General features: G+C 46.6%; 1 protein-coding gene across 1 annotated transcript; it reads left to right on the top strand.

Annotated features, from left to right (window-relative positions):
- Positions 1 to 547: 547 nt before the first annotated feature.
- On the top strand, positions 548 to 8,158 carry LOC142764965 (uncharacterized). The gene is made up of 5 exons (XM_075865512.1): positions 548 to 785; positions 1,552 to 1,690; positions 3,328 to 3,513; positions 5,153 to 5,435; positions 7,942 to 8,158. Exons 1-5 carry the CDS (start codon positions 603 to 605, stop codon positions 8,117 to 8,119), a joined length of 969 nt encoding a protein of 322 aa, XP_075721627.1. The 5' UTR covers positions 548 to 602; the 3' UTR covers positions 8,120 to 8,158.
- The last annotated feature ends 12,463 nt before the right edge of the window (positions 8,159 to 20,621 follow it).

Here is a 20,621-nt window from a genome sequence, read left to right on the forward strand (position 1 = left end):
TGAATGCTCAAACACATCTGCGAGGACATGTTTAACTTTCGTATTATACCGATTCCTAAAAAAGAGGGATCAACCACGTTTTTCTGGCCGGTTATCATGTATTTCAATTGGTACCAAATCAACACCAAAATGCCCCGCCATGGTGGTCTAGTGGCTAATGAACTCGGCTGCTGACCCCTAGGTCGCCAGATCAAATCCCGGCTGTGGCGGCTGCGTTTCCGATGGAGACAGAAATTTCGTAGGCCCGTGTACTCCGATTTCGGAGCACGTTAAAGAACCCCAGGTGGTCGAAATTTCCGGAGCCCTGTACTACGGCGTCTCTCATAATGATATGGTGGTTTCGGGACGTTAAATCCACAAATCAATTAATCAACACCGCAAATCTCACGGGCAATTTTCACAGCGTAAATTAATGGTCGTTACAGAACCTCTGCAGATCCTACGACAACACGGACGTCCGCAAACTGTTCCATAAATCTGAAAAATAAAAATAAAATCCCGCTGTTTACAGCGGTTTCACGCAAGAAACCTCTGCTCCTTAAGGTGTGGTCGTCCCGATCGAAGCAGCCGTTCCTGTTGTACTGGCGCCGGTGGCGGTGAAAATGCTGAGTCGAGGGGAACAAGGGTTTAAGGAGCCCGAGAAGGCCCGCATCTACTCGCAGGAGAGCATTGTGGTGCCCCTGAACAACCCCGGGCAGCAGGCGTCGAGGACTGCGATGAAAACGAGGCTGCCAGCGAGCGTGTCTGAAGAAAGCGGTCCTAAAGTGAACGCTAGACCTTCCAAGGTACTTTAAAGTGGTGACATATCAAAAGTGTATTCACAACAGCACGTTTGACAATAAGGGCTACTGGGAAATATTTCAAATATGTCGCGCAGAAGAGTGAGCAATAGTACGTGCCATTTAGATTAGCGAAGTTCGATAGCGTATTTCCCTTTTGGGACGAGAAGGTAAAGACAGTGATATTGAAGCCGGTGTAGTATGCCGCTTGACGAGATCGCTGCCTTTTTATAGAAACCAGCAAACGTGATGGAACAAAAAGATTTTAACTTGAGATGCTAAGTACGCCGCAGGTCAGTGCTTTTGGGCGTGGCTGTGTACGGCGTCAATGAAATTTTGTGGTTTTACGCGCATGAAAGAAGGCGTGGTTAGAAGGCAAGCTGTGTTAGGGGACCATGCACTAATTTGGACCAGTGATATCGTGACATTCAAGCGGGTGCGCAGGCTTTATTCAGTGAAGGGGGGGTGGGATGGTGCGGTTAACAATAGCGTTCCCACCACTTCTTAGGTCAATTTAATCCCATTAAGGCTTTCACGAGCAAGGCGCAGCGCAAAGACGAAGAATTATGGCGGAGGGTTCAGCTCCTTACTGTTTTCTGCACGTGACTGTGAAAACTAAAAAAAAAAGTATTTCGAGTAACAGTTTTGCTACAAAAGGACGTTTTTGTACATCCATGTATAATTACAAAACGTGGGTCTATGACTAAGCATAGTGAGTGTGTTAAAAAAAGTATCCCGTAAAACAGCTCGTTACACCTGTTCTTCACAACAGGAAGTCGTCTGTAGCAGTCCCGGAAGAACGACTCTGGTTCGAGCCACTGATTTGTTCGTGATCCGGCACTTTCCGGTCACAGGGAATGGTCGCATCGCCACAAGTGCAGCTGAAAAGAGGACGAACCACGGCAAGCGTTGTATGTACTGATGTAACATGATGCACGTTTAGCATTATTGAAAAACAAAAGAACTTGCATATCGCACCTTTTCTCGTTCGGTGTTTCGAAAGATGACCCCTGAATCGGGAGATTCGCGCTTGGCCTCATCTCTCAAACGACCACCGTGGTGTCTCGCTGGGAATTACTGTAGGAAAAATACGAGCCAGAATAGTAGGGGACCAACAAAGCTATAGTATATTATTTCACAGTGAAAGATGTTTTAAGATGACAACGTGGGTCACGTGTGCGCCGTAGCTCTTCGCCAACACCACCGGTGTCCATAACAACTAGGGCACGAAAAAAAAAAAAAAACACGCCAAGAACACAGAGGCGTTCCAACCCGGAACCCCATCCTGGAAGCCCAGTATTATACCACTGGGTCACTTCGGTGCTTGGAAATCCTTTGAAATCTGGCCTTAGGCAGGCTTGATGTCAGCAATCGTGTTAACAAATCGCGTTAATATCAAGAGTCGCGTTGAAGGTTTATTACTCATATTTATTCACACTTATTTACTCCAATTGACGCGATTCCTTTCACCCTCGAAATGCGTGCGGCAGGTGTCCCGCCACGTGCGGTGTGCGGATAGCGCGTGTACAGGCCCTTAACGTATACAGCTGCTGCATAACGTCAGCTGGAACCAGGGATATTGTATTAGGCTTTTTCGATAGTCCCAAAAGGAGAAGTTGAGTGGAGCTTCCTTTTAAGAAGTGACTGGAAAAAAATAACACACACAAAGTTTTATCTTCCAGTTTTCTTTGATCTTTGAAAGGGTCCCGTATTGCACGTTGCTAGTGCTTTATATGGTATTATCATGACATCGAAGTACAACGAAGTGTGACGAATGGTTGTAGAACAAAAAAAAATGATTGAAAGGCTTTTAGGCTTAAGCCCATTCTGGCATTTGAAGATGGTATATACCCAAATTACCTCAGCGCATTTTTTTCAAAGCCTGTGACGGTGCCGCTTCAATTATTTGGAATATCTTACGCAGATCAGCCTTCTGTGATTTATATATCCTATTTGCTTACTCATGGCGCCTTCAAAGTGTCCGAACTCAGCCAACTGCCCAGTGATTAGGTATCAATGTCGGCGTCTTTGATGACAGATTCATCAGCACCTTGGAAGAAGAAGTGACAAGTATGCCCGGTGATTTCAGTGACCGTACACGTGAGCACGAGACATGTTCTCGTGCTTATGTTTTGCGGTCGAGATATCAAGCTTTCACTTTCGGTAACTTCGCCTATACACTTTATTTCATGATATCACCCTAACGACCGCTTTTAATGAAATAAATAGGCAGTGATTAGCACGTATATACGATAAAGGACAAGACTTTTGTTGAGACTCAGGTTTACAGATTGTCCAGAAATCGCGAATCACTTTGCGATGGCAGCATTAACGTGGCGCGGGACGTTCAAGTCCTTGTCAGGTTTGGGAAAAGTTGAGGCTTTATTTGTTACAGTTGGTGCTTGAAGATAAGTAACTTGAACTTGACGGCTGGCACGCGTGGATGTGCGCGTGTTGTTATGTTGGGGAGGGGGCGGGGTATGGTGTGTTTCTTGGCGCTTTTTCTCGAAACCTATCTGAAGGCGTATATCGGATGTTCGTCTAACAGCCAGGACGACGTGCCGCCGATGCGCTTACCGGGAGCGACGAGCGAAGACGACCACTTCCACCGGAACCGACACGGAGAGAGACCAGGCAGAGTCGACGCGGGGGGATTCGCATGTTTGTACCTGGGAAGCTGGCCCGGTTCACAAACAAGCGGCCGCCTCCGGTGTGTTAGCGGAGCCGCCTGTTGGTAAGTTAAGCTTTGCGTACAGCGTACGGGTAGACGAAAAGACAAAGAACCCACGAATATGACTGCTGACTTCCAACTTGTCCTTTATTTCGAATGACATACATAAATATGTACACCAGATACTATACGCCTCAAACTCCAACAAAGTAGCTAATCATAGAATGTGAGATAGTCTATCAAACTACAAAAACGCAAGAAAAACATGCTAATCCGGCGAAGTACACATGTGTGACTTTAGAAAAGCCGCTTCCTTTTGTGTTGGCGCAGTTGGTCTCTTTCAGCATTGTAAGAAAGTTGTATATAGAATATAATGTGTACAGGGCAACTCAACTCAAAAATTTACTGGCTTTACAAGGAAAGATACTAAAAAAAAACGAATGGTAATAAGGCCTGAGCACACGTACCCGTTGCAGCGCGCCGGCGCGTCACAAGAGTCAAGGATAACTCCACTAGTGTCACGTCACTCCAGCACCTTCCAGGCCTTCCACGGCACACCAGCGGAACGCCGAGTGGCGTCACTGCTCCTCGGAAATGCGCGGCGCGGCTTTCGATAAGTCAGGCGAAACTACTCAACCTCGGCCAGTGTAGTTCATGCTACAAAAAAAAAATGTCACAGCTTTGTCGCATAGGCGAAGAAATGCACGTTTTAGCCACAGATTGGAAGGACACGTGCAGAATGGCAAGCAGATCGAAACATGACCGGCGCTTTCCACGCACAAATGACGCACGAATCGTACTCACGGGTACAAAGTAATGGTAATAAGCGTCTAAGTTGTTACTTCGCTGCGTCTGAAAAGCGCACCCTTTTCGCAAACGGAGACTGTGCAATGATTGCAGTGACCTTTGTGCGCCCCGTAACTACAACAGAATCATTCCAGTGCAAGCCCAACGTCAACCAAGGCGTATGATATTCCGCACCCTGAGATAGAGGCGTGCGAGAGATCGTCCCCTCTCCTCCTCTCCGCGGGCCGAAGTACGCGTGAGAGATGAGAGCCGCTGCGCGATCATTGCGCCATCTTGCTGATAATGCTGAAAACACGATAGCCGCACCCCCACGTTATACCTGCCAAGAGCGGTAAGTTGTACATGTAGCTTGTCCCGTATAAATAGCCACCTAGGAGGTACCCCTCGGTGGCTCTCATGCTCAGTCGGTAGAACATGAGACTCTTCAAAAAAAAAAAAAAACACCCTCGGTGGCTCAGTGGTTAACGCCTCGCATTCACGATACGGAGATCCCACGCTTGATTCCGTGCATCGAAGTTTTTTTTCTCTGATTTTTCTCTTTCTTGCGTTTTCATATATGTAGATACGCATACATATACGGTACATGACATTGACGCCGACGCCCACGTCTACGCCGGCAGCGAAATCCAGCCGAGTGTGTTTATATGATCGCATTTAAAAAATATGGGACGAAGACACATGCAAGTTGGGCCGTAGCGGAAGGTCCATGCGGTTGAGCTCCCTGGTCTTCGGGTACGAAGTTCGCAGAATAAACCTTCAATTTTTTTATCTCTTTTATAAGGTTGATACTATTATAGATAAATTTCCCGAAATATTTTCAAGAGGTCTAGTTTGTAAAAGTAAGCCGAAGTTAAAAGCACAGCTAATGCACTACTTCTATTCCCACTCTTTACAGGGAAGGAGCGGGCAGTATTCGAGAAGCGCGCCGTGGTCGAGCCACCGGTGACTCGTGCAGATGGCAGGGGCGCCGTCCGCGCTGCTCCTGAAAAGATTGCGAAGACGTCCGGCTGCCGTCAGCCGGTGGAAGACGCGGCGTTCTCTCACAGAGACCGCATGCTGACCGCGGTGGTCGGTGGAGGTCTCATGCTAGGCAGTCTACTCATTGCCATACTGCTTCTCCTGGTGGTCAGCCACCGCGACAAAAACGCCGCCAGTGTTGCCACATCGCAGGAGGCTAAGTGAGTCCTCTGCTGACTTGGACCTCCCACGACGTTCGTGCACGCTTTTATAGGCATCTGAAAGAAAACAGGACGAATGACGGAACACATTAAAGAAAAAATGAGTGTGGCGAGCTCCACTTTGCGAACAATGTCGAAATAGCGAAGCTGATATGCGCCCCGTGTTCATGAGGCTTACCTTCATGCATATTTGTGCGCCTCTATTTGATTTATTTTTTTACCCAGTTTCGTCACTGGCCCTCTTAGCGCTCTTCTTATCGGTTCACCTTTCCCACTGAAGCTCGTCATTGCCGCTCTTAGTGCACTTCTTATTGGTTCAGCCTTTACACCGAGCCTCGTTATTACCCCACTTAGCGCACTTCTTTTTGTTTCGACCTTTCCACCGAGGCTCAACATTAACTTGCTTAGCGCACTTCTTATCGGTTCACCTTTCCCACTGAAGCTCGTCATTGCCGCTCTTAGTGCACTTCTTATTGGTTCAGCCTTCACACCGAGCTTCGTTATTACCCCACTTAGCGCACTTCTTTTTGTTTCAACCTTTCCACCGAGGCTCGACATTAACCCGCTTAGCGTATTTCTTATTGGTTCACACTTTCCAACGGTCCTCGTTAGTACGCCTCTTAGCAAACTTCCCACCAAGCCTCCTCACTACCCCTCTTAGTGCACTTAATGCCTTTTGGTTCACCCTTTCCCCCGAGCCTCAATACTTCACCTCTTAGCGTACTTCTTATTCGTTCGGCCTTTACACCAAGCCTCATTTCTACACCTCTTAGCGCACTTATTGGTTCTGCCTTCCCACCATGCCTCTTCACTACACCTCTTGGTGCATATTTGAATAGTTCAGCCTTTCCAGCAAGCTTCGCCCATATCCCTCTTAGCGCACTTGTCTTCGCAGCTTTAGTCAAGTTCAAAAGTGTGTGCAAAAAGTAACGTACCTGTAAACAACCAGTAAAGAACTTGGAATTACGTCGAAAAACACACTCATATTGACACTCGCATCCACTTGGGAACACACCCCACACACTGCGCTCCTGTGTGGGTTGTATTCCTGGGTGAATGATTGTTTGAAGTTGTGTTCTTCGAGAGAATTCGAAGGTGCGCTAAATTTGTTCATTATGACGAGCTACTAATTACATCCACAAGTTTTGATAAGTTTGCATTGAACTTCGCAAAGCCTGGCAAAGCGAGGCTGGTTGAACTGCTTCTGGTCGTGGTGTAGCGCGGTAATCATAGCTCCGACAGCGATGAGAAAAAAGCTTGTTTGACCGAATAAGCGGCAACCATGGATGCAGATTACGCTCAAAGCATTAAGACTACGGATGTGTTGAAATCGCTGTCTCTGTGTCACGTGTAAGGAAGCATAGCCGTTTCTACGGCTGCTGCTCGGCGGTGGCTTTACTGTTTTTAGCACAGGCACAGAACAGCAGGCACGCCTTTTTAACGGACGTCTTATGGCCTTCAACGTACTTGAGGACGACGCAGACGAAAGTGAAAAAGGGGGACAAACCCCAGCGCGATTGGCAACTGAATGTTTAATGAAAACATTCAACTAGTTGCGAGTCAGTGCTGCTGTTTGCACACCTTTTTGCTTACGTGCACGTCCTTGTTGTGCTGTTTTGTCAAAAAAGCTCAAGTACGGTTTCCAACTATAGCCCAGCTTTCAATTCTTCAGTCACTGCTATCTGTCTTACTGCTGTCGTTAACTGCTTTGCTGTTATAGAAAAAGTAAGCATAGCTATGCTTAGGACAACAATGGGTGGAAAAGAGAAATGACGGCGAGGAGAAAAGTGAGGTGGTGAGAGGGTAAATCGCACCTAATTATCACATGCAGTGAGCTTTCTCTTGTAAGAGCACAGGTTGAACTAATATTTCAGAATAACGTACTTGTGAGAAAATTCCTGGTGTTCTTGATATAAGGTGTACGCCAAAACCTTTCAGCCAAGCCATTTTCCGAATAGTCAATCCTTTAGTTTAACGAATTATATCCATGCACTCAAACTCATTCTAAAGATCAAATAACGTTTGATCTCTGCACACTGGCATAGCCTATGTGTACCATCCCCAAACCTTCTTTCAATCGGAGGTGCGCAAACATCGCTCGTGCGTGCAGCACTACCGAGGCAAAGCAGCAGTGTGAGAGACACTCTTTAGTATCCGCTCAGTCCTATCATAATTGAGAATTGTTTATACGGTTTGTCCGAAAACAAAAGAACATGAGTGTGACAAAGAAGTGGTAATGCTGAAACACGTTCAAGCCATGTATTCCCAGCCGAGGCTGTACGATACATTAGAAAGTTGAGGAACTTCGTGTCACAGAACCAAGCTGTGTCACAAGCAGTGCACAGAAAAGTAAGCTCTGAACAACTTTGTATCTTGTAGAATTCCGAATAAAACATTTGATGGAGTGGTATAAACTTTGACCAGGAATGAATATTGCTAAAAAATGTGTTTATATCAGTTGCTGATGAAGTATAGGCTTATCAACTTTCGTCTTTTTACTTCGCAGAAAAACCACACCCATCAAGGCTGACTGGCAACCTTCGTCACGGAAGGCTTACGGACAGATAAATTCCTCGCGAAACGAGCAAACGGGCCCGAAGCGCCAACAGCAGCACTCGAAGAATCGCACCAACACCGAGCTATCCACGCTATCAACTACTAGTCAGCACGAATATGGCGACTAAACCCGTTTCGATTAAATTACGCTTCCCTCTTATACAGAACGCTCTGTAACAAGTGTTTTGCCTGCTAGCATCGAATAAATTGTTATGCTAGTGTAGAACTTTTAATAATCTGCCCGAAATTTTTTCAAACAAAGAAAAAAAAAGCGGGGTAATAATTTAACGCAGATAAAGCGAGTCTGTCGGGCGGTTGTTTGGTTTTGCTTGCCTTCCGAAAGTGGCTGACAGATATTCAATAATACTGCATCTCTTAGTTCAGGCAAGGCTGCCAAGAAGTCTACTTACTCCAACTACACGCCGGAACTTGGTACCCAAGGTACTGTACTTAAACCATGACCTTCACGATCGGCTCTAGCAACGTGGCAATCACAGAGGCTTTGCTATATCATAGCACCCAGACGCTGCTCGGTGCCATCGAAGTTTTAGGCGCGAACGCGCAATGGTTGATGAATGGATGGATGCTACGAGCGTCCTCTTCGTAATGGAGCGGTGGCCTTTACGCCGTGAATCTCGCTGCACACAGGAAATGCTTAAAGTTGGCCTTATTTATGCCTTGGGTATTCCAGGTACGTCGGTGTCACTACAGAAAAAAAAAACTAAATTAACAGCCCGACTGTCGGCCTTCCACGGCACAATGACCTTATTCTCCCATCTTTTGTTTTGCCCTTTCTCTCTACCTTTTTACCAACAAACTAGACGTGATCTAAACGGCAACCTCATCTCATCAAAGTATTATAATGTACGCGGGGAAAGAGCAAATGAATTCAGTGGCACAAACATCTAATATATTTGACCTCTTAACCCTTTGTGGGGCAGTAAAACTAGTAGTTCCCACCTTCTTTTTTGCTACGTTCTAGCTCTTTAGGCAAAAACTTCCTAATGTATTGCTTTCAAACATTCAGTACATCCATGTGGATGTTCTAGAAAGCCATTTTGGTAGTTTCTTTGCTGATACTCGCAAGGGGACAGCGCATACATTCTGCTTCTACCCACTGTATGCTTTCAGTATTAGATTTTGGTGAAGAAAATGTTTGCCAGTGCGCGCTTGGACAAGGAACAAGCTTGTTTTTTAGATGCTGATTCGTATACGCTAAAAAAACATAATACACCTCAGGAATGGTCGACTGCGAATCAATAGCCATCAGCTGCGCTACCATCTTTATTTCTATTTCCAGCGTTGCAGAGCAAGTTGTCATTGCCTTTGTATTGACAGATAGTGTACACCACACAATTTATTTCAACTCCAAGGCTGCTATAAAAGCATTTAAGGTGAGTACGACAGCTCCACAGGCCCTTCCGATTCTTCAAAAAGCCAAAAACCTCAAAAATGACTCAGAGGTCTGTTTACCCGCTTACATTGGAATAATTGAGGATGCATCGTTCAAGCTCGCCTTTTTGTTGCCTGCCTGCCTTTTCTTGCGTGTGTGTTCTTACGCCTTCCGTTCGAATAAGCAGCATACATGACTGCTGTCATGCGCTTTACAATTGAATTATGGTGAAATGCCAGTTAGATGCGTTAGTTAGAGGCGTCTTATATAAAGGGGACAAGAGTACTATTCACCTGTGTGCTGTCCTTTTTGACAGCATGCTACCTGGACTGAAATGCTGATGCCCCCAGATTTGTCCAGCCGCACTTCGCAATGAAAATTTCGGTGCAAGTGGCATGATTCGTCGAAAAAGAAACCGCAGCGCTGCAGTCTCGGAGGCGTTGCGCGCGGTCCAAATTTCATCCTACTACAGGGTTTTTCCAGAATACGTGTAGTAAATAAAACGAGTTGGCAAGCTGTATTACGTTGCTGTTTTATATAAAATGCCTAAAAAAGACACAGATGCGCCATAGCCACGTATGTGACCTGCAAGGACGAGTGCATGTCATGATTAGCATCGGCGATGCTAACGTGCAGTGTACAAAAAAAATCTGTCATATGATGCCTGTTATGCGTATTGTGAGGCCTCGAAATTAGACGGGGCCCAATCATGCAGTTCATCTCATTCTCTTACGTACAGGAACGACATCGTAGATCTAGTGACCTGGTTTCTTACCTTCAGCGCCGTAGTGATTTGTCACGATCTTCACTGGAATTTTGGCAACGACCTGATTCCAAAGAGTGGCCCGACTAAATAGTGCCGCATATAACAGCTGCTGGGGGATACTCCAGCCATGGGATTAGAAAACTTCAACTTGCGCGTGGAAACACTATAGTCAGTATGTTGAAGAGGAGTGCCGAGGTAAATTTCAAATGCGAGTGACGATATACGTTGGCGATGCGATGTCATCGACTCATTTAAGATACGAATCTATTGCAACCTTAAGCAATCTTTCCAGTTATGCAAAAAAAATTCAATAATCCCCCCTCAATCTATCCTACGCTCTGTTCTCATCACCCAAAGTGCTATGCACTGAGAAATGCCACTTCGCTTAACTTCCTTCTATGGTTTACTATGTCCCCACAGCATTCAGGCACCTGTCCAATGTGCTCAGTGTTTGTGGCTTGAGTAATAATAATAATAATTCTAGGCCATAATAATTCTAGTGCTTGCTATGGGAAAAAGCCGAATATTGCGTGCCAGTTGATTCTAGGGATGTGAACGTACACGCTTATTGACGGCAACCAATCTGGCGAAGTGTGTGCGCTATCGGGCTTAAAAACGAGTAAACATCTTCTTTTAAATATATTGTCTCTGGATCAACGGTTAGTATAAGGAAGCGGTTGCTGTCGTCGGCATATTATACCACTCAGGATATTATTCTAGGAATGTTATGACACGTGATTGCTGATGCATCGAACATATGGATAATCTTGTCACTTTGTATGATCACATAACTCCGTAGTGTAGCAGTGTTATTTGGTTCTTGCGTCGTTGCATAGCGAATAACACTTTACGGGGCTAAGCTAGAACATGCGGATTAGACATGAGTGCATGTTGACTTGCGTGCATGATGCTGGCGTGATATAAAAAAAACAAATAACAGCCACGCTTTTGAAATCAAGAGATCGCTGGAAAACTCGAGGTGGCTATGAATGTTCCAGAGAATACCGCAAAATATGTCACTATACCTTGTCGACGGTCATGATCAGGCTAGTTGGTAGTTCGAAAAACTCTGTGACAAGAAACACATGTGACACAAGTGCTGTTGAAATAGTACTAGTCGATACCATGGCAATGGGACATATGCCGCTATACGGGTCGTATTCTTCTCGTCCCCCGTTGTGCAAATTTGTTTTTCGGCTGAGAAAAACTGATATTGTTGTCACCTATTCGGCAAGCAAGGACAAGAATAACTCCATTTGCTTTTGGGTTTACCAAATATGAAGCTTTGGTAGGAAGCTGTACTCGAGAGGGGGTGGCTTTTTCTTTCGAGATTGTAACGATGCTGACGTCTTCTGCAGCTGGCCGTAGTCATGTCTACAAACATGAAAGCTGCACTCTCTTCAAATTAAATCGCTAAAGCTGCTTCTAAACGCCTGCAAGTGCATTTTCGACGAAAGAAGCTGTTTTTAGGTTCGACATGTATTCACCACAATGACATGTCCTTGTGATGTCGACAAGATAACCGTAGTAGAACACCTTGAAATGAGTAACGTGGCTGCATGCTTTATACTGGCACGACTTAAAGGATGTTGCCTGTAGGCTCCCAAAGCAGCGCTTGGTGGCGCTGTGACTAAGGACAGCTAGCGCCATCTCTGGCAGGAAAAAATGTAAACTGGGGATGTACGTCGCGTGTTTTTCCTTTTCTCCGCCGCGCTACCGCTCGCTTCCGGGCACTTGCAAGGCTCTCGTGCTTCAATGCGAAATGCGAAATGAACCGCATGAAAGAAATTTTCCAGCTGGACAGGCACTTCAAAAAAGCGAATGTAATGAAAGCAGAAATGTTTGTTAATCACGTTTACGTCTGGCAGAAGACGACAACGACACCCGCCATAACGCAAAATGCTTTCCCAAAGTTCGCGTCGTTACCGTGTATGATAGGCAGAGGTAAGCTTCCTTTTGTCATAGGTTAAATATACCTAATGGCCTATATGCAGTGCGCATTGATGCCACACACGCCATCGGTGTCTTATGTCGTCAGCAATGAAAAACATATGATTGTTGTTTCGATGTGCATGCTGGCAGTAGCAGACGCGTACTGTTGTGACCGAACGTACGTAGTGTAAAAAAAAAAACAGCAAATGTGACACGGCCATATCACTAAAAAGCCTGATAACGTTAGAGTCATTTCCTTCATACCAAGTTAAGCTAGCTGCGAAGCAGCTAGCTCAGCTTTAATCGCTGCAGAGCAAGTTGGAACTGAAAGAAAAAAAAGATAAAGGTATATCTCATTGCAAAGGCTGTAAGACAGGCCTGCATTAATGTACTGACCCGATTGTGTGTAGCATGACCAAAAAAGAAGATGGTAATTTTGATGATGAGAATGGCGCTGAGTGCGGAAAATCAACGTCTATGGACATTTCGTACTCTCTGATCAAGTTCGCGCTCGTAAAAAAAAGTGTGTTGGTAGCTTATAGAATGTCGAGCTGATGAGATTCTCTCGATGTCCCAACCCAAAACTTCAAGGCGAATCCGAGTTAACGATTCTTAGGCATTGATTTGCACTGCACAGCATATCGTGGGCAGACGCAGAGTGGCTTCCGGATTCTTCTGAGCTGTACTCTCTTCTTGATTCAGACTGTTTGCTCGAACGATCAAGTGTGGGTAGTGCCGAGTGAACGTCGCAGCTGATCGTAGTCTGTTCAGTATGCTTTTGCTGCACCTTCTCGTGGTAGTGGCATTCTTACGCTGGTTTGATTCGCAGACGTATCATAAATGCGCACAAAACATGAAACAGAAGTAGGTCGTTTGAAGTATGATAGAAAAGTATAGGGTAATAGTAGATCGTACGAAGGCATGACCTACTATTATTGTTCCGAAAGCAGTATATCTGCCTACAAATTTTTTGCTGTGTGATAACAAATTTAACAAGGGTAATGTACATGTTCTTACTGTTGTCCATTTTCAAGATACCGTTGTGGAATTTGTAGAGGACATAGCATTCATGAAAGTGAAAACGTTCTTTAGTGGTATATGATACATCTATTCATTTTCAAGCATTATACAACCATGCAGCCACAGCACGAGGGTTTCACGCCACGTTAGTGCAGATGTCTAATGGCCCCGGAAAACATCCCTTGATCTGCCGAAAAATGCGCAGACGGCCACGTATGATGCTACTTGTTCCGTTGCCGAAGCCACCATTTCCAGCCTTGTTTTTTGAAATGTGGCAGAACGAAGGAAAACAATCTGTGATCAACCTGCGACCATGTCAATCCAGTCTGGGCAGCCCGCCAGAACCATCTAAAAAAAAAACTACACCACCGCAGGACACCTAAACTACCACGAGAATGCCTGCTCGGTTCATCAAAGGAAAATCGATGTCGAACTGCTTTGTCTGAAAAGTCGCAGCGTGGCCAAGGTTGTAGACCATCACGTGACAGTCAATGGTGTTCCACAGAGTCATCACCAACAAAGGGACCAAACAGGACCCAGTGCCCAAAACGACATGGAGAACGACCCAGGTGACATAGGCAATGTCGGGCGCTGGAGCCACTTTCGACAAACTTCTAGCGTGGTCGGGGCTGACCACAACGATGCAGCCAACCCCGCCCACCTGAAGCACTCTCAACTGCTGCAGCTAGCCTCACCCACCAGTACATTGTCGCGTGGCCCATCTACAACGCTTGCAGTCATGGCCGAGTTGATGACGAACACCGTTACTGGTACTCTGGCACATACGCGCATGCTAGGCGAACGAAGAAAAAGAGACAGAATAAGCACAGCTGGCCCAGGATCAGGTGTTGTATCTTGTTGTCTGTCTCTCTCTCTCTCTCTCTCACTATATATATATATATATATATATATATATATATATATATATATATATATATATATATATATATATATATATATATATATATATATATATATATATATATATATATATATATATATATATATATATATATATATATATATATTGTTACGTGAAGGTGCACGCGAAACTAGGCGCTTGAAGATATATTTACACAGAGCCAACGCGCAAGCCAAGATGAAGAACGAGTGCTGTGCTCTACACCAAAATCACGTCGTCTTTCTCCACGCCTATCTAACCGCTTTTGTGGGACATTTTCTCATAACATAACCCCCGGTGCTCAAGCACCGTCTCGGTGCTTTCTATGATGTTGCCGAGTGGTAAAGCTTAAGGCGAGATACATGCACAATGTCTGTAGACAGTGAAGGCGAGAGGGAGGAAGACTCAAGCGGGGCTATCTCATAGGTCACATCTGTCACCTGGTGCAATACGCGGTAGGGTCCGGAGTAGCGTGAAAGCAGTTTTTCAAAAAGTCCAACGCGCCTTGTCGGAGTCCACAATAGCACAAGAGAACCCGGAGTAAAGGAAACTTGGCGATGATGGGAGTTGTAACGCTGCCGCTGCTGATCTTGCGATGCTAAGAGGCGCTGACGGGCAACTTCTCGTGCTTTTCGAGCTCTGGTAATAACATCGTAGCCGTATTCAGTCGTCGAGTCGACGGCTGTCGGAAAGACGGTGTCAAACGGTAAAGTTGGATCACGGCTAAACACGAGATAGAAAGGTGAAAAACCAGCTCCATCGTGGCGTGATGAATTATAAGCGAACGTAACGAGCATCGTCAGCCTGAATCCTCCACTGCAGGGCAAAGGCCTGTCCCAAGCTGTGCATGCCAATGAATCCAGTCGTTTACTTCCGGTCTTATAATCTCCGCTGCCCACATTATTTTAGATGCGGAGCATCTAATACTCGAGGCTTGCAGTGCGGCGCCGTCCGCAAGCTTCCTCCTCCTTCTTCCACCATCTGTGCATCCCTTCCTCCTCTACACACCGCGCGCGCTTCACTCCTCCACCATCTGTGCACCCTTCCTCCTCTACACACCGCGTGCGCTTCTCCTCTTCACGAACATTCGCTAGCTGTATAATGTAGCGCGCATGCGCCGTCACGCTTCGAGAACATCGGCAGTTGACGCGCGCGCATGCCCCATCGCGCTTCGAGAACATCGGCAGCTGACGCGCGTGCATGCGCCGTTGCGCTTCTCCCCCTTCTCGAACATTCGACAGCTGACAGTGCATGCGCCGTCGCGCTGTATATATACTCAAGGTCGGTGCTCGCTCGCTCAGTTGCCGCTCGTCGGTTGGTTTGTACGGCGCGTCGACGTCCGAGGTCGCAATGATTGACGTCCCTTCGACCAGCGCCGGCCAAAGTGTTGGCGGAACCGCAACCAAGTCGTCGTCCAACCCTTTCGCATACGTGTCGTACGTGTTCACTCATTTAACACCCCTCCTACAACCACGTTAACCAATTTAGCCAGCGACCCAAGTAAGTCGCAATTTAACACCCCGTTTCACAACCACGTTAACCAATTTAGCCATCGACCCAAGTAAGTCGCACTTTAACACCCCGTTAACCAATTATATGCTCCGCATCCTCCTCAGTGTTCCCCCGAGGGAAGCTGCGGGCAATTTTTTCTATGTCACCCTCACGCGCTTGCCTCCTCTTGGAATGCAGTTATCTACACTCAATGACCAGATGTTATCCTGCCTACGCGCTATACGTGCATGTCCCACGTTCATTTCATCTTCTTGATTTCAACTATGATTTCCTTAACCCCGTTTGTTCCCGGACCCGCTCTGCTCACTTTCTGTCATTAAAGCGTGTGTATGTGTACACAAAAAATATACCATTCCTCAAAAAGTGGATTCAGTACCCCAGACTGCCTAGACATACCACCATAAAGCGTCCTCGACGTGTTTCGATTCTACCCCGCGTTTCTGACACCCTGCTATTTTTTGCCTTATGTTAGCAATCTATGGAGTGCAGCTGATTGTGAATACACGCGTGTCAGAAGCCACGCTCGCACAAGATATCATAGTGGGCTGGCAGTTGCACGTAAATATGTATAAAATATTTACCTGTGCCCTGTATAGCCTATGGGGCTGCACTTTTGCCGGAGAATGCACTCGAAGTATCGGCCGGCTTCTTTGAGGTATAGTCACCTGTGCCATTGAAATGACCTCGTGATGCTGTCAGCAAAACCATTCTCGTTGCGGAAGTGAATATGAACGGGCCCTTTCATGTTTTCTAAATTCCGTTTAACACAGGTTTCTTCCTCTCGCATGAACGCGCCATGCGTCTATTTGTTCGCTGTTTCAAAACCGCGTGCTGTGCGTGTCTCGGCTCGTCTAATCGGTAGGACGTGTCACCCTTTATCTGTATCTTTAGAATTCGCGTAAGTATTTCAGCTAACACGCGATAATATCGGCCCGTTCAAAGAGACCCAAGTTATCTGCCGCTTCTCAAGCTGCTTCTCGTGAGCAGAGTAACTGGCACACATTGAGTTATTTTAAGTGCTGAAAATCCGTAAGCGATGTCGATTCTGCCTGCCGTGTCCGCGACCGCTGTCGGTTCATCGCACCTTAAGAAGCAGCAGCGCATACATGAAAGTGTACCTCGTACTTGGTGAAGTCGGTTGATAGAATGGTGCAACAGCTATCATAGTCGTGTGCTGGCCGCATACGCAGCCTTGCGATCAAGCCAATCACAAGTAGAGCACAGTTAGCGTTTCCTTTAACCCGGAAGAAGGAGTACGCTAGCGAAGTTTACGACACTTCTGCAGCCTGCGTGGTAGCTTGAATAACTCTGTTGACAGGTTACCTACCACGAAATGAATCAAGCCGCTTTGCGAACAACTCCGCTGAGGCTGTTAGCGGCGTCTCAATCGACTAACTCGCTAATTATTGGTATTCTTATATTTATGTTTTTGAATCGAGGTTGTTGCGTTCTGGTGGGTAGGCATTTTACATAGCCATACTGGTGGTCACTTCAAGGTCACGAGTTAAACCATGCAGCGAGGGGGCCGCCTTTCAGGGGAAGCGATATGGTTGAGTTGAAATACCAAGAGAACAGGAGAAGTGCGTGAGGCCACTATCAAAAGCTGTCATTGATGCTGAGATTTTGTATCTACAGCATACGGCATTAAAAGCTTGATCGGGGGTGATAGGGTTTTGCCAGCGGAGCACTTGCCGTGCAGTGGCCCACGGCTAACTGTACAGCGAGTGTTTCACTGTTACATTGGGGATAGTTGCGTCGCAAAATGGGCACGATTCACCACATATGTAGGGGCCACACTACTGTTGTTGCCGGAGACAAGTGACTGAAGGGGCGAGTTCAGTCATGACACATAATTGCCAGAAAAGCGTGCTTTCATCTCTGAAAATGGCACGTTTCTTGATGTCAAGTGTGTCCTGCCTGCTATGCGAGATATTCATATTCAGTGGTGCGCGCAGAACTTGCATGACGACACAGGGCAGCAAGCAGCAAACAGAAAAGGGGTAACCTTCAACAAGTGCTTGTGTTTGCTGCTTCATGTGCCCCGCCGCGGTGGTCTAGTGGCTAAGGTACTCGGCTGCTGACCCGCAGGGCGCGGGTTCAAATCCCGGCTGCGGCGGCTGTATTTCCGATGGAGGCGGAAATGTTGTAGGCCCGTGTACTCAGATTTGGGTGCACGTTAAAGAACCCCAGGTAGTCAAAATTTCCGGAGCCCTCCACTACGGCGTCTCTCATAATCATAAGATGTTTTTGGGATGTTAAGCCCCACAAATCTAATGTAAACTTGCTGCTTCATGTACCATCGTGTAAATAAGTTCGGTACTTAACACTAAATATGCCGGGTGAGGAAGGTCAGTAGTCTCTGATTTTTTCATTGCAACTTTAGCAGTATTTCAATACTAATGTAGAGGATAATGACTTATACAAGAAGAGTAAAAAATTGTTGTCTTGTCATTACCATCAATATGGCGTGCGCTGACTACGAGCTCACGCGCACAGAAGAAGACAACGAACGAGGTGGCCGGTCGCATGTTGAATATTCGCCGCATAAAGTCAGATTCGCTCTTCCTAGCCGTCATGGACTCCAGTCGCTTGCCGTTCACTTCGGAGACCGTGTGGGCCCAACGCAGCAGCGCACTGCTGGCGGCCGCAGAACGCGAGATACGGCTTGCCGAACGACTCCAGTGGCAGGAGCAGGCCAGTGGTACCATGGCGCCCAGTCACCACGGCAACGAGTGGCGACTCTCCAAGCACGACACGTTGAACGCGGGCTGCTGGATGCGCTACGCGTCGTTCGTGCTGGGCGTAGCCGCGGTAGCTTCATCGACGCTGTTCACCGCACCCGTCGTCTTCATGGCACGCATCAATTCCTGCCATCACGGCTGCTTGTCCCTCGAACATGACCTTAAGGCATCTCTGAACCACCACATTCATCCGTGTGACGACTTTTACAGGTAAGGAAATGTGACCTTAAGCTGTGACGGGGCGTCACTGTGGCATGAGTCAGGGCCGGTATTAGGTAGCGAGGCGCCATGGTCATTTCTACGTTAATCTTGTCATCTACCGCTAATAGCATTGATAGCGTGAGCGGACCATCGCCCTAGCCACTCGTCAAGCTGAAGAAGCAGAAGGCGTTTGCAACGGCTAATGCATCGCTACAAAATACTGGCACTATGACCGCCTCGTCGCGAGGCCATATAGTGATGAAAATACATGAATCAAGGCCATGAACCTGAAAAGCGTGTTTAACAAGACAAAAACACATTCTCCCTTCTACGAAGCGCATTTGATGGCTCGCTGACACGCGTGTTTTTTTTTTGTTTTCGTGATCTAAAATGATGCTTCATTAAGCTCGCGCTCGATCCGATTTCGATATCTTGAGAGGACCTCATAGCGAATAAAAAGCGGAGGACAGCCGCACGAAGAATATACTGCCAAGATTCTCCTTGTTGAAGACCCGATATTGCACGCCTCCTCTCTAAGACAATGACTCTTGTATGAAACAAACCGGCCGTTTCTAAGCCCTTAAAATGTTAGCGTCTTTGTAGAAGGAGAGGAGTGGGATACAAAGCGAGAGGTGGGAATGGGGAAGTAGCAAGACCGGAAAACAAGCACTCTGCATCCACCTTGGTGAATTTGACGTCACGGCTCGTACTGTCATGCAGCTTCCACGAGCCGACGTTCCTTCAAACATACAACCATCTGTTCAACAGTATGCGCCATAAACTCTCATAATCAAATAGTGGTGCCTTTCGAGCAGAATTTCGAGGTTTTTATCATTACTTCCGCCTTTTTCTTCATTATCATTTTAATGTGAATTTGCAGCCACGTCTGCAGTGGCTTGGACAGCAAACAGGGCCATCCTTCACTGAAGAAGTACAGCATAGCCTTCAGCCGAAGTGTCCTCGAGACCATGCTCCTGGAGAAGATTCCCGCGCTGTCCAAGAACGTGAGAGCGAAAGCTGCCCGCTTCATGCTCCGCTGCCTCAGCAAGGTGAGGACATTGAACCTTGTCGAGGTCTACTACACCCCGTAAGGGACCTCCGTCTTCCCTCAGCGGGGGCGAAGGTTCTTCGCAGTGCTCCTTGCCTACTATGTCGACTTATGTGGGCGAACTTTGCCCCACCCCTCCAAGTCATGGTGCCCCTCTCGTTATTATGTCGATGCATGTCGCTGGATTTCTGGCTTTGCGCCCCCGCCCTCTCTGCCCCTTGGAGCCCCCACCGCACACCTATGCGAATGAGTGAAATTAGTTGCTTCATTTTGCCAATATATACATTGACTGCGGCAGCATGGGAGCTACCGCTGTCGCGCAGGAAGAAATAAACAAGGAAGGAGTATTTGCGGCGCTGTCACGGTGGCTTTCACTGCGTGTTGACAATGATCTGGAATAAGAAGCTTGTGTGCAGAAAAAAATATAAATGCGAAGTGACAATCATGCGAAGGAACGTGTAGAATGTAAATAAAGGCAATCGGACGACAAAATGACTTGCCCCTTGCAGTAACTGAACCTGCGACTGCCGAGTAACAAGTCTGAAGCTCTGCCAAACTTAGCTACAACGGCGTCCCCCCATCCACTTTATGGAGTTTACCCCATATAGTGTAGAACAGAATGAACAGTGGGACATGCATGACGGCCAACACTATCTTTAAAGAACTCACTCGTCGTTAGATAACGCGGTTATTGCGAGCAATTGTGCACATAAGTCGTCAGACTAAGAAACTCGAATTTATGAGTATACTGTACGCCATTCGCCACTGCGACTGTGTTCGCAGTGAAGGTATTTGTATGCCTCATCACGATCAGCGCACAAAAAAGCACAAAAAACACAAGAAAGCATACACAAGCTCTTGCGTCATGCACTTCCTTGTGTTTTTGTGCTTTTGTGATGAGTATGTTCCAACTTGCCCGATTTGCTACTTTGTTAGTACGACATTGGCCCCGAAAGGTTTAAATCTCATATTTTCTTAACAATCGAGCATACAGTCCTCTAGTTCTTTGTTCAATTTGTCATTTGCGCTCCTGGTAGAAACGCGAAAATCGCGTCAAGTATATTGTGCAGAATGGCTTTATTCACTGCAGTATTATCGCAATCTCAGGCAGATGAG

The sequence above is a fragment of the Rhipicephalus microplus genome, chromosome 6 (assembly GCF_043290135.1).
Source record: "Rhipicephalus microplus isolate Deutch F79 chromosome 6, USDA_Rmic, whole genome shotgun sequence".
Classification (NCBI taxonomy): domain Eukaryota; kingdom Metazoa; phylum Arthropoda; class Arachnida; order Ixodida; family Ixodidae; genus Rhipicephalus; species Rhipicephalus microplus.